The sequence below is a fragment of the Rhinichthys klamathensis genome, unplaced genomic scaffold (genome assembly GCF_029890125.1).
Source record: "Rhinichthys klamathensis goyatoka isolate OS25496 unplaced genomic scaffold, OSU_Roscu_1.1 h1tg000056l_1, whole genome shotgun sequence".
NCBI classification, from domain to species: Eukaryota; Metazoa; Chordata; class Actinopteri; order Cypriniformes; family Leuciscidae; genus Rhinichthys; species Rhinichthys klamathensis.
The window spans coordinates 50,033-64,177 of NW_026606601.1; the positions used below are offsets into that span (position 1 = coordinate 50,033).

A 14,145-nucleotide genomic window follows, 5' to 3' on the forward strand; every position below is an offset into this window, starting at 1 on the left:
GGTTATTAATAATAATTCCATCAAGAAATTTTGGATTTGTTGGATTCATCCTGAAAGTTTCCTTATACACTGAATCAGTTTTGGTTTTACTCAATGTAACTCGCAGTAGCTTTGAGTGTAAAGGAATTTGTTCCCCCCTAAAATGTTGAATTTATTCTTTCTCTCTTCTGTGGAACACAAAATAAGATATATATTTTTTTAATGTTCATGCTGCTCTTTTCCATGCAATGATAACAAGTCACAAGGAGCACTTTTATGGTGTGATTGTGTCTTTCTTGGAGCTTGACATCCCCTGGTCGTCGTCTTTCATTATATGGAAAAGAGCAGCAGGAACATTTTTTCAAACATCCCCTTTTGCGTCCCCCGGATGAAAGAAACTCATGCGAGAATGGAATGACGCGAGGGTGTTCATTCTTGTGTTAAATATTCCTTTAAGTGTGTTGGACACATGAGTCACTAAAACACCTTAGAGTATTTACAACTCAGCCTTTGAATTCATAATTACTGCATTTGATTAAAGGATTGAGCCAAATCAATGTATGGCTGAAGATAGAGTTGATATTTCATTTTGCTCTTATCAAATATCCAGACAAATATGTATCAACACTAACCAAAACAATTAAAACCGACTTCATTAACATAAAAGGGATGTTGAAGGTGAACTGTGTATGTGTGTGGAACAGTAGGGCATGTGTTTGTGACATGTTTTTGTTTTAGTAAACTAGCTAATGGTTTGTGTGTGTGTGTCTCACGCAGTGTGTGTGTGAGAGAGAGTATGTACAGTTAGTCTTTAGAGCATAAATAAGCAGATATGAGTCAGAGATATTTATGGATTGCCCCACAGGCCTCTGTTTTCCTCTCTCTCTTTCTCTCTATTCTCACACACTCTGCTGATGGATGAATAAAAGTAGAGGGGTAATGGATTGGGAATGCTGTATTACTTTGTCCTCAACCGAATATCGCTTAATGAAGCTCTCTAGCCCCCATTTGTTTATTTGATATGTCAAATTGTGTTGTTTATTTGCATGACGACAAGTTAAAGGCTTCTTTGTTAGAAAAACCCATTATTTAAAGCGGCCATATTTAAAATAGGATTTTAAAACAGGATTTCCTTGCTCATACTTTGAATCTCACTAAAAGATTTCCTGGCTAGATTTCACCCTAGAATTGGAAGCAAAAAAAAAAAAAATGTATTTCTCATTATGAAAATGAAGCATTTTTTTTAGTACCATTGTGGCATTTTTCAACGAAACACCCAAATGCATTTATCATCAAATGTTTATTAGTATGATGCATTTAAAACTTTTTAAATACATGTTATTTATAGGCAATGGTGTTGGGCTGCACTTTTTTGTTTTTCTGCGATATATATATATTGTGATATGAAAACAATTTCACCAGATGATTTGAATAGCTCTATTTGTAAAGAATTAACCATTCTAGGATGATTGGGGTGATTTTGTAGGAGAGTGCATCTGAGAGTGCATTTATTAATTATTAATAAAATAATAAACAAATTACAAGCGTAGATAAATACAACAGCACAAAGATGAAATAAGCAGTGCTTTGTTTTTCAGGTAAATCTAACTATATTCAGGTACAGACAATGAATAATCAAATGTAAAATAACGCATCATAGTCTTCACTGTATAAATTAAATATAATCAATAAAATGTATCTTTGTTAAAGCTACAAAAGGGATTTTCTTTCGCTTGTGTTGTTTGATTAACTTTGGTGACACAAACAGCTGCGTATATGAGGTATATTAGGCTGCTGTCACTTTAAGACGAATGCACGGGCCCAATATAATCATGGTATTTAGAGGAATGCTCTTTTTTTTATTTAATTTTCGTATAATTAATTAACATATTTTCATTGTTTATCATAATATTTAGGTGGATAAATGTGTGCTATACTACAAAGTTAATGCATTAGATCTTTGGCAAGTGCATTTGTTTGTTTCATGTGTTTTTCTGTGTCATCGGTTTCAGATTGCCTCTTTGACATCCTGTAAATATCTCATATTCAGTGTAGTGTCTTCCCTCCGCTGCTGTCAATCATATCACTCTCTCTGTCTCTGTAGCAGCAGGACCAGTGAGCCCGGGCTACTCTTTTTCCCGCAGTAACAAAAGGCTCTTTTTCTGTTACACAGGGCTAAGTGCTTCATTCAGTCGTCTGTAAAATGTTGGCAAAACGAGGCCCACAGCGTATAAAGGCTTCCCAAATGTCCTTACACTTAAACGCACACGCACGCACGCACACCAACTAACCTCTTTCATTGTGCAACCTTTGCACAGCTGTCACACACACATAAAGGAGAAAGCTTGAGTCTCTGTGTGTTTGTATAAAGAGATGGTATTTGACAAGTTAAATGGCTGTGTCTAACACCATCAATGCACAGAAAACAACCCACTAGCCACTGCCATGCCTGAGCTGCATGCTGCAATGCTTTAAAAACAAAAGGCAAATCCCTTATTTCCCCCATGACACGTATTCAAGGATCATTTTAGATGCCATGGATCGGTTTATGCTAGCACAGTTTCTCCAAGACACTGACTTAATTAAATATGTCATGCAATTCATTTTCAGATCTGTATATTATGTTTCTGGAGGTTAGCTTATGAAGTTAGCCACGTTTTTTGGATTAAATATTTCAAAGAATATCATAATAAACTCAATTAATTTCTCTCTCTCTCTTTTGTCTCCCACAGGAAACAGTTGAATATGCCTTCCTTATCATTTTCACGATCGAAACCTTCCTAAAGATCATAGCGTACGGCTTGGTGATGCATCAGAACGCGTATGTCCGAAACGGATGGAACATGCTGGATTTCGTCATTGTTGTCATAGGGTACGTTTATCTGCTTATGTTCCAAAGCTTAGCTACTGTTTTAACATCTTAAGTAAACTCAAAGTTGATGTTTTTTGTAGAGACAAAAAATCTCATATTCTCATCTCTATTACAGACTGCACATAACACCTTTTTCCGTCCCTTTCAATTTTTCTCCCCAATATTATAAGCATTTTCTGGTTGGTGTAAACAAATTATGTAGTCTTATTATTATTATTATTATTATTATTAAATAATTGTAACATTATTAAATAAAATATTGATCTATTTAAATAATAAAGAAACATGCAAGCATGCAAACATTTGAGGTCTTTAAGATTTTTTTGTAATTATTCAGCAAGGACTAGGGCTGTGAACATGTTAACGCATGCGATAATTTTATTTGCAGCTTTAATAAAATGAATAAAAAAAATATTGCAGGGAAGACTGCAGTGTTTGATAACTATTTGATCATTTTATTACATTTCTACACATTTCCTACCGGTTAGATCAAATAATTAAAATATACTGTTTTTATGTTGTTTCTACATTAATGCAGAGATTAAATGTGAAATTATTATAATTAAAAAATATATTAAAAGCTTTAATGTTAGGTGCAATATTATCATGATTAATTACATAAATATGCTATTAAAAGACCCGGCCCCCTTAGTTACTGTCGCTATGTCCGACAAGCTACGCTGCTCACACACACACACACACACACACCATGTTCTCACGCAGTGAAAAATACATCGCGGACCGACAACACGCTGACAGACAGTCACAGGACAGACCAGGTTGCTTTTCGGTTACTTTTGATATTAAACATATTAAACAAAGTCTCACCTTTCAAATTTGGTCATTTTTTAAAAAGAAATTGAAACAATAAATACCGTTTTGTGGCTCTTTAATGTGTCGTGACAGATCGCTGTAGAGCATCAGTTAAAGCTGCTCGTGATCCGATCATCTCTTCCTTCTAGATCATTTATAGCATCAAATAAACACGAATGAACATAAGAAGGAATGTTGTTTTAACCGAAGAAAGGCGTCAGTACATTCCGTTTTTCAAGTTCAAATCCTTACAAATCCATCCTTTCAATCCCATGTTAATCTACTAACTCTCCTGACTGCTTTGTCGGACAAAATGGCGGATGGCGAAGTATGATTGGTCAGATCACCTGTCAATCAAGCTCTCTGCGAAGGGTCAATTAGTTACGTTTTTAAAAAAATCGATTGACAGCACTAGCAAGGACACATTAAATTGATCAAAATCGACAAATATACATTTACATTTACATTTTTACATTTAGCTGACGTAGGGCTGGGCGATAAAACGAGAACGATATGTATCGCGATAGACACGTGATCGATATAAAAAAAAAATGTGTTCGATAAAACGTTCGATATTTTTTTTCTTCGTCGGAAGAAACCACAGGTTGCGAAGCAAGTTTGGTTGCATTATCAAAGGCACTCGCTCTCTGGTAACCTAGCAACGTAGGGAGTGACACGCTCAGGCAATCATGTAACGTGTCAGTTTGGTTGCGCCATCGTTGTCTCGTGCTGCTGGGTTCTTCTTCAGTAACCGGCGATTGATAAGCAGAAAATGAGTGCCCTTCATCTGCATGCCATGCAGGCTAGAATTGCGAAACATTATTGGATAATTCGCTCTATTCGCGTTTGATGTGAACACAGCATAATGAACAGGCTGCGATGTCAAGATTGCAATGCTGGAGTGTCTGTGTGTGTGTGGCGAGAGAGAGAGAGAGTAGGCACGGGCGCGAGAGAGAGAGACACGCGGGCGCGATCGAACAGTGGAGACATAAAAACAAACTCCGTCATTTTGTTAATACAGGACATCATTCAGTCTGCAAAGTGTTTACTTATATTTGTGTAGGCCTATACTCGCAATAAAACACAACATTGTGCTTTTGTCACACTGTATTTCTTGTCAAACTGTAACCTACAACTGTCACACACCGTTTTAAAAGAAAAACATATTTATCCAACCCCTTTGTAAAACAGTCTGTGTGTTCCATCTTTTGGACATTCATCATATCGCATTGGTTTTCATTTCTTGTCCTCAAAACAGAGCACTAATCTGTTTATTTTTAAGTTACACATTGATTAAAAAAGAAAGTGAAATGTGTTGGTAGATTATTTTATACGGAAATCAATTATTTATAATTCTGCTGAGAATAAAGTTAGGGTTAATTAAAATTAAGGAAAACAAATATATTGATCTGAAATATAGCAAATTAATTTTAAATTCATTCAGGTACAATTACCAAACATATCTCATATCTATCTTTTTATTAGTTTAATTAATAAACCAATTATATAAAACTATTATCAGTGCACTATAAATAAACTGGTTCTATGCCTTTATTAATAAAACTTATTTAAAAAATACAAGGCTTAAGACATTTATAAAAATGCCTTCTATATTTCTGTTTTGCTTTTCACTCCATTGTACCGAAATCGTACCGAACCGTGATGTCTCAAAAAAAAAAATCAAGCAGGGGGCACATACGATCACAAACCCCCCTCACCCACGTCCCGCCGCGCCACTGCCACCTTTTTTACTCTGAGGAGTTTGCAGGTCTGATTGTGAATTTAGACTTATGTTTACATTTTAATTATTTGAGTTTTCCATGGTTGTGTTGACATTTCTGTCTTGGGATTGTAATCAGAGGAAGGTTAAGTTTAAAATAAAAATGTTTAAATGTAATATATATTTTTTCTCCTGGTCCTTATTTTAAATGGGTCATAAAAAAAAATCAATAATTATCGATATCGACCGATATGAAACACTGATATCGTGATACAGTTTTCAGCCATATCGCCCAGCCCTGACGCTTTTATCCAAAGCGACTTACAATTGCTATATATGTCAGAGGTCACACGCCTCTGGAGCAACTAGGGGTTAAGTGTCTTACTCAAGGACACATTGGTGTCTCACAGTGGATTCGAACCCGGGTCTCTCACACCAAAGGGTCTCTCCCCCACCACCAAATATACCAATGTCTTACTCATTCTTTCTCTTTCTGTTTTGGTCTTTCTTCCCAACATCCTCTGGAATGTCACTTTCACTAATTTTCCTCCATTGAGGCCCTTCACCTTCTGCTCAACTCCCAAAACACACACACACACACACACACACTCCTCATCATGCAGTTATATGACCCAGAAAAGACCCAGAAAATAACTAGCGACGTGAGCTGCTGTCTCTCTCTCTCTCTCTATTCATTAGTCATTGTACCAGCCTCTTTGGAGCATTTCTTGATTTTAGATTAGAGTTCAGGGTGGACTGTATTACTCGCTCTTTATTTTCAGATGAAGTATATATTTATATTTAAAAAAAAACATGTTTCCTGGAGATCATCACTTCCTGTGCCAGTGTTTTTTCTTTGAAGATGTAGACGAGGAAGAATCCTTGAGTCCACCTCTTCCGGCTGGTTTTCATTTAAATGTTTTAATTTCATGTCACTTTCTACTGTACAGTATCAGCCTGAAAAAAGGTGCAGAAGCCTAAAGATAAAATGAGGAGAAACGCCTCTCCTCTTGTTTCATACCGCATTCATAAGCAGCGTAACTGCACCATCAGGCACTCACAACTGCCTCTCGATGCAGGAAATAGTGGTTCTAGATTACTACATCCAGCATTTGCTTTAATAATGTCTATAAATTATACAATGGTTATCGTGTGTGTTCAGTTTGAGAATTATTACAAACTTGATATTCATGAAATGTAATTAGCATGAAGAGTGAGATCACATATACCGTACATCCAAATGATAATTAAAGGAATATTCCGAGTTCATTATAAGTTACACGCTTGATCAGCGGCATCTATGGCTTAACGTTGATTGCTACAAAAAGATCATCTTCTAGAATCATCCTTCATTTTATTAAAAAAAGCTCAAATCAAGGAGGATTTAAAAAAAAAAGAGAAGAAATGTGAAGTTTATGATTTTATATTAAAAAACTTAAACTAATTGTTCTGTTAAAACTCGCTTATTATTTGAGCAAAATATCTCAATCATTTTATGATCGTTTTGAGATTTTAGTCATGGTAACAAAGTTGTAAAATTGGTCTAACTTTACACAGAATAAGTGTGTTTAACACTAAAATCATGTTAACAAGCATATCATTTATGGCTATACTTAAAAACATTTAGCATTACAGATGGACCCGATTCACTTCCATGTGTCTCACCTTAGTTTTTTGTTGTTGTTGTTGTTGTTTTTAACTTTTAATCAGCAAGGATGCATTAAATTGATCAAAAGAGACAGGGTTCCTCCTACACAGTTTGGAAAAGTATGGAATTTGATTGGAGTAATTTCCAGGTCTGGATAAGTATGGAAAAATATGCGTTTATAGGCTATTGAGTTAATTTTCTAAAATATAAAATATACAGTTTAGTGATCCGTTAGTGATTGTATACCAAATATAATGCTGTATGAACCATTTATTTTAAATATGGTCTGAAAAGAGAGGTTTGGAAATTTGAGTCTGGAAAAGTATGTAGTTTTAAAATAGAAAATGTGGAACCCTGCAAGACATGTATAATTCATCAAAGAATCCTGACAAAAACTGTTTTCAACATTGATGATGATAATAATAAATGTTTTTGAGCCGCAAATCAGCATGTTAGAAGGATTTCTGAAGGATCATGTGACACTGAAGACTGGAGTAATGGCAGGAATAAATGACATTTTTAAATAATAATAATAATATTTCATAATATTACTACTTTTACTGTATTTTACTGTAAGTACAGTCTTGGTGAGCAGAAGAGACTTTTGAAAAGTAGTGTACATTTCTGTGGTAATCAACAAATCGATCTTAACTCTTATTGAACCCAGGGTTTTCCTTTAAATTGAAACCAGACACTACACAGTGTAGCTATAAACTGCTCAAATCATCTAGATTCAGTCAATCATTTTATGAAATGGAAAGTGTTTGTCTGTCTGTAAATGAAAAAGTAAAAGCACACGGCTTATGTGTGCGATATGAAACCGCTTGAACTGTTCTGTCCACTTGTGTTGTCGTTCTATATCTCTCGCCGCTGATGTCTTGTTCGCTTCTCTGTAGATCATCTCAAACTGTGTACACTCTCCTCTTCTTCCTCATCAGCAACATCTCTATCTGACTCTCCCTCACTCACACACACACACACAGTCCACTGGGCAGCTAGGTCACATTTCGATCAGTTCGCCTCATGCAGAAAGAGCTGTCTCCCTCTCTCTCTTCACCTACCCGTCTCTCTGTTCACAAGGCTGTCGCTCTTCATCTTTAGCTCCCGAGCAGCAGCCCCAAATTAGCCACGAATACTTACAGATAGGTAGTCACTCTTTAAAGTCACCATGAAATCAAAAGTCTTGTTTTTTTTTTATGGAATATTGCGGTATTTATTTAAAATTATTTATCCGTGCTCATCGTTATCTTTTCGTATATTTTTATCCATGCGCCCTCGTAAATCTTTAATCAAAATTATTTCCCCTCCCTCATAGCAATATCTCTTTTCTTCTCTGATGACACGTTTACTGGCGCGAGGGCGGGGCAACATGTCACTCACATGAGATCCACCAATAGCAAACCACAACCACCCAATCAATTCACGCCCTAATTTTGTCTTGTTTCACTCGGATAAACGGCACAATAGGGAAGAAAACACTATCGCAACTTCTGTTTCATGCTGACTTTGAAAGATGAATCGCTGACATTAATAAGGCTTTATGAATTATGGTAATAGCAGCAGATGCATTCAAAATCAGCTTATTTTTTTTGTTATTTTATCCGCTGTTGTTGAGATCCTGTCATACATCACTATTCAGATGTGCTCTGTGGTCATTTCAGGTGATCACATGCTGCTTTTCTCCTTGTGTACAGCGGATGATGCTGTCTGATGTTGTTCAGATTGAATGTCTTGCTGTTTATGTTTTGGCACATTCATGAAAGGTCATGCTGTCGTGATGCTGAAAGGGTTTTTCTATTTGATAATCCAAATATGTTTTGATATTTCAGCTATTATCTTGCTACTTTAGATCAATACATAAAGCAAAATTGTTATTATTTTCAAAGAATGTAATTCTTTTATATATCCATTTATTATAACTAGATTTTTTATTATATAGGAATTTCTTATATTTTAATAGAGCACACGGCATTTTCTGGAATAAGTTCTAAGTTGAATGTTGTCAAATAAAAAGATGATATCTCAAAATAATGGCAAGATTTTTTTGTCGTTTACTACACAGAAAAAAAATCCTGGACTGCACTGGTTTTGTTTAACTAAAACCATTCAAAACGTTTTAGATAATTGTAATAAAGCTGAAATAAAATATAAATATTAGATGAAAAACAAACTTCCCTTAAATGACAAGAAATATTGCCTTGACATTGAACTAAAATATAATAGTGAAAACAAAATTTTCAGTTGAAGTTCTAAAATTACTAAAAATAAAACTTAAATAAAATAGATTTATCCTAAAATGAAATATTTAAAAACACCAAAAGCTAATCCAAAATTACTGCAACTTAATAGTATATAAATATATCTTTAATATAGTATATAAATAGTGAAGTAACAATGGTGTGCTCCACTGATGCTTTCACATGACTCTTTTGAGAAGGATCTTCTAATGAATCTTTAAACGAAGGAGTTCTTGCTTTGAATAATAGCGCTTACTGAACTGCAAGTTCATATGACATGGTGTTGGTAAAGATAGGTTTTTTTTTGTTTGTTTTTTATAAGTGATTTTGAGACATTGTGTTATTTTTCAGATTGATCACTGACCATCATTGTTCTTCAGAGTGTTGATTTTTTTTTTGCCATTCTTTTTTGTGTGTGTGTGTGTGTGTGTGTGTGTGTGTGTGTAGATTGTTTAGTGTTGTCTTGGAACTTTTGACCAAAGATGGGGAGAAGGAGATTGTTGGAACCCACCCGCCCGTGCACGGCCACGGAGGAAAACCAGGAGGTTTCGACGTCAAAGCCCTCAGAGCCTTTCGAGTGCTGCGACCGCTTCGCCTGGTCTCAGGAGTGCCCAGTGAGTAGAGTGGTAGAGTGGTTATGGTCTTTAAATATAGTGAGTATACAATATAAATCACTCATATTGTGAATCAGTGTTATTTTAGTATCATTGGTATACTATTATAGTTTGTTAATATTTTGAATTAGATTTAAGTTGTATATTTTATGTTTTCACCTTTAGTTAAAGTTTTAATAATTATTTTTTTTTTTTTGTAAATATGTCTATATAAGTTGTATTTATTGCTTTTAGTTTTAGTTATTTTAGTATGGTGTGTAGTTCGGTTCACTTGTTTCTTTTGGTCCGGACCAAAACAAAAACCCTTTGTCCTAGCCCGCTTAAAGCTCACAGTGGCATTTTACATATAAAAATTTAATATAATTCCGTCGTATATTTTGCGACGGAACTCGCAGAACAACTTACAGAACACTATGCTGTGTGTTGGGATAAATGCGCTTATTGTATGTGTGTAGTCTACATATGATGATATTCTGACCAGCTGAGAACTCGTGAAGAGCTTATAAAATGTGTAAAGTCAAAACAGTGAGAGAACTCCCTCCGGCACACACACACATGAAGATCTGCTGCGAGGTGGTTCAGATGTATGTATCGAACTGTGATGGGCAACATCACGACTATGACGAGAGAAAACACGTATGCTTGACAAGTCCGTCCTTTTTATGCTCGCATCTTGTGATATCACGTCCCGTTTTAGGTTCGTTTACATGTCTTTGGTCCGTATGAGTTCATATTTCAGTAGAACCGCACCAGAGTTGGTTTAAAAGCGGGCAGAGCCCCATCTTTTCAGCGTCTCTGTCCGCTTGTTTGGTGGCACCAGGGGTCAGATGTCACTTATTCAAATGAACCGGACTAACAGAGCAATCTCACAAGGTTTGTTTTAATCAAACCAAACATGCCAAGTGTGAACACACCCTAACTGAAAATGAGAAATATTGCCTTGGCAACTTGCAGAAATAAAATATTTCTGTTTTTTTAATTTTTAATTTTATTTAATGTTTATTTAGTTTCAAGTAATTTTTTTTTTTAAATGGTTTTAGCTTTAGATAATGATAATAACCCTAAGTGATATAGATTTATATTTTATTTTAGATCTTTATTAATTAGTGTGCTGACTACACGTTTAGCAAGGTAAAAACCCTTTCGGAGGAAAACATTTTTAAACGGCCCCTTAGAAATCCGATCAAGCTGATTACATATAAAGGGTTAAGACGTTCAGGCAGTGCACCGACTAGTCAGTTTGTAAAATATGTCGTTTTGCACCACACTAATCATGAGGCAGTTTGACAGCTTCCCATTCCGAGCGCCCAGAGCTCCAGACCCCCGCAGAGGGGTGGATGTTGGGTGAGAGATGGCGCATGATGTGGCCATATGGCGGGAAAAGCGCAGCATTCCTTGCTGCATCCCCTCAGGATCATTCTCTGAGAACAAGCTGTCAAACTCAATGCCCTAAAGACACTAGTGTGTGTATGCAATAGGAACTAGATGTGAAAGTTTGGACTCAAACGCACCCAAATGCTGCGGATCTGCATTTTTACGTGCGTTTGCATTTCCTCAGGTTTACAGGTGGTGCTGAACTCCATCATTAAAGCCATGGTTCCTCTCCTCCACATCGCCCTGCTGGTTCTGTTCGTCATCATCATCTACGCCATCATCGGTTTGGAGCTTTTCATTGGGAAAATGCACGCCACCTGTTATTATCAAGGAACAGGTTTGTTAAACCTCTGTGCCTTACATGAATGTTGACACACTAGCGTTCAAAAGTTCGGGAAGATTAGTCTCTTCTGCTCAGAGACTTCTTTAAGGGATAGTTCACCCTAAAATGAAAATTAGCCCATGATCTACTCACCCTGAAGTCATCCTAGGTGTATATGACATTCTTCTTTCAGACGAATACGATCAGAGTTATATGTGGATATTTTTTAATGTAACTCTGATTGTATTCGTCTGAAAGAAGAATGTCATATACATCTAGGATGACTTGAGGGTGAGTAAATCATGGGCTAATTTTAATTTTTAGGTGAACTATACCTTTAATGTGTCTATCCCCTTAACTATATCTGACACAGTTTCCTTATTTTCCGATTTAATTCCAGTAATGTAGGATTGTTACATAGATTATATGAGACTATTATAAGGATTGATATTTTCAACAAATTGAGATTCATAGGAATTGTTTCTTGCAAGGGTTTATAGCTATTATGCTTGTTAATATTTGATCTTCTCCTCTCTGTGCAGAGATGATAGAGGACGAGCCTGCGCCGTGTGCTATTAACCGCCACGGCCGCACATGTCCCATTAATGGCACCGAGTGTAAGGAGGGCTGGCACGGCCCCAACGGAGGCATCACAAACTTCGACAACTTCATGTTTGCCATGCTCACTGTGTTTCAGTGCATCACCATGGAGGGCTGGACGGATGTACTCTACTGGGTTAGTATTAGCATGAGACTTCGTACGCGTCCTAGCTAGCAGCACGTCGTCTTGTTGGCGTATAATGAATGTTAGTCAGTAATTATGTTTGTGTAGAGAGGATGAAGTGCTCATACAGTCATTACTGTTTTGAGGAGAGTGTGAGATGCTCAAACTAGCTGCCCACACACTGAGTTAAGGAACTCAAGAGTCTGTGACTGACCAGTGTGCTCTGATGAGATCCACCCACCTTTCACATCATCCTCTGGAACATGTTTCCTCCGTTTCATCACAGCACATGGTTCATTTACAGCTGCATAAACTCCAGATAGATTTACAGCCTAGATTTCCTGTGAATCACCACCCAAAAATTGCTTAGTAGCTGTTTTTAAACCTCTTTATGGATTTTTAAAAAGCCAAATTTACTTTTGGTCCATCCATACATGCATCCATGCATCCATCCATCCATCCATCCATCCATCCATCCATCCATCCATCCATCCATCCATCCATCCATCCATCCATCCCCATCCATCCATCCATCCATCCCCATCCATCCATCCATCCATCCATCCATCCATCCATCCATCATTTATTTATTATAATTTAAGTATTTATTGCAACTTTATAGACAGTGTGTGGGATTTCTCCTTTATCTTTCCTTTATATTGACTCACATCACTCAAATTTCTTATTAGAAGTTAAACTTGTGAAAGTCTTCTGGTATTTCTTCAAAATATCCAAACACGTTAAAACTGAAATCCAGGTTTATTTTGAGCAGAACGTCTTCTCTAGACCCGTTTTGAACCTTCCTCTCACAGTTTCTGTTTCATACTTTCATTCTTTCAATTTCTCTTTCTCCCCACCTCTTTTCCTCTTCTTCCTGCTTCTCTTCCTCTCTTCTCTCAGATGAATGATGCTATGGGGTTGGAGCTGCCCTGGGTGTACTTTGTGAGCTTGGTCATCTTCGGCTCTTTCTTCGTCTTGAACCTGGTTCTGGGTGTGTTGAGCGGGTGAGCAGCTCCTCTTTTCTATTCACTACGCCCCCTGATATCCATTTCTTTTTTTTTTTTTTCCTGCCTTTCTCCCAAGACTAAACTCCCATCTATGGAGTTTCTCTCAGCTAAATGTACTCTCTCTCTCCGGGTTAACCGTCCTGTTTGGGCCCTTGTAGGTGAATGACGCCATTGGCTGGGAGACGCCGTGGATCTACTTTGTTAGTCTGATCATTCTGGGCTCGTTTTTTGTGTTGAATCTTGTGCTGGGTGTTCTCAGTGGGTAAGAGAAGGAGAATCGCCGTGTGCTGTGGAGACTGCTGTGAATTTCTTATATCTGCCAGAGTTTTTCTTGCATGGGGTTCAGTCATGGACAAAAATTGCAAACTAATCTGGTTATTTTTCCTAAAACTGGGATGGATTCAGGTATATTGTGTTTTTTTGCCACATCAGTATTAATAATAATTATAATAATATTAATAATAAAACTCGGAATAATACATTCATTATTAAGTAGTATGTTTATTTATTTATTAATCAATTATGCATGTTTTAATATGAATAACATAATACAAATATAAATTATTATACATTTAAATTGATTTTGTTTTATTATTCTGCAGATTTTATATATATATCTGATATATCTGCTTGGGGTGTCTGCAATGCTTTTTCCATGACTGCATATTCCTAGAGTTTTATTTTTTTTACGGGTTTCAGGTGTTTTCTGAAGTGTTGTGTGCTGTGAGATGATCTTCACGCCTGCCGGGTTGATTTGTTCTGAGCTAATGACATTATTAAGTAAAACGGTTCCAAGGACAGAATGAAATGAGAGAGGAAGTGATTCAGACCAATG

The 14,145-nt window shown here is 36.4% G+C and overlaps 1 protein-coding gene across 16 annotated transcripts in view; it reads left to right on the forward strand.

The window, feature by feature from the left end:
- Positions 1–14,145, forward strand: part of cacna1da (calcium channel, voltage-dependent, L type, alpha 1D subunit, a) — a 96,525-nt gene that overhangs the window by 28,503 nt on the left and 53,877 nt on the right. For all 16 annotated transcript variants that reach the window (XM_056248518.1, XM_056248519.1, XM_056248527.1 and 13 more), the window contains exons 4-8: positions 2,712–2,851; positions 9,717–9,883; positions 11,442–11,594; positions 12,122–12,315; positions 13,204–13,307. In XM_056248518.1, the coding sequence (XP_056104493.1) occupies positions 2,712–2,851; positions 9,717–9,883; positions 11,442–11,594; positions 12,122–12,315; positions 13,204–13,307 (758 nt within the window). The remainder of the gene's footprint in view (positions 1–2,711; positions 2,852–9,716; positions 9,884–11,441; positions 11,595–12,121; positions 12,316–13,203; positions 13,308–14,145) is intronic.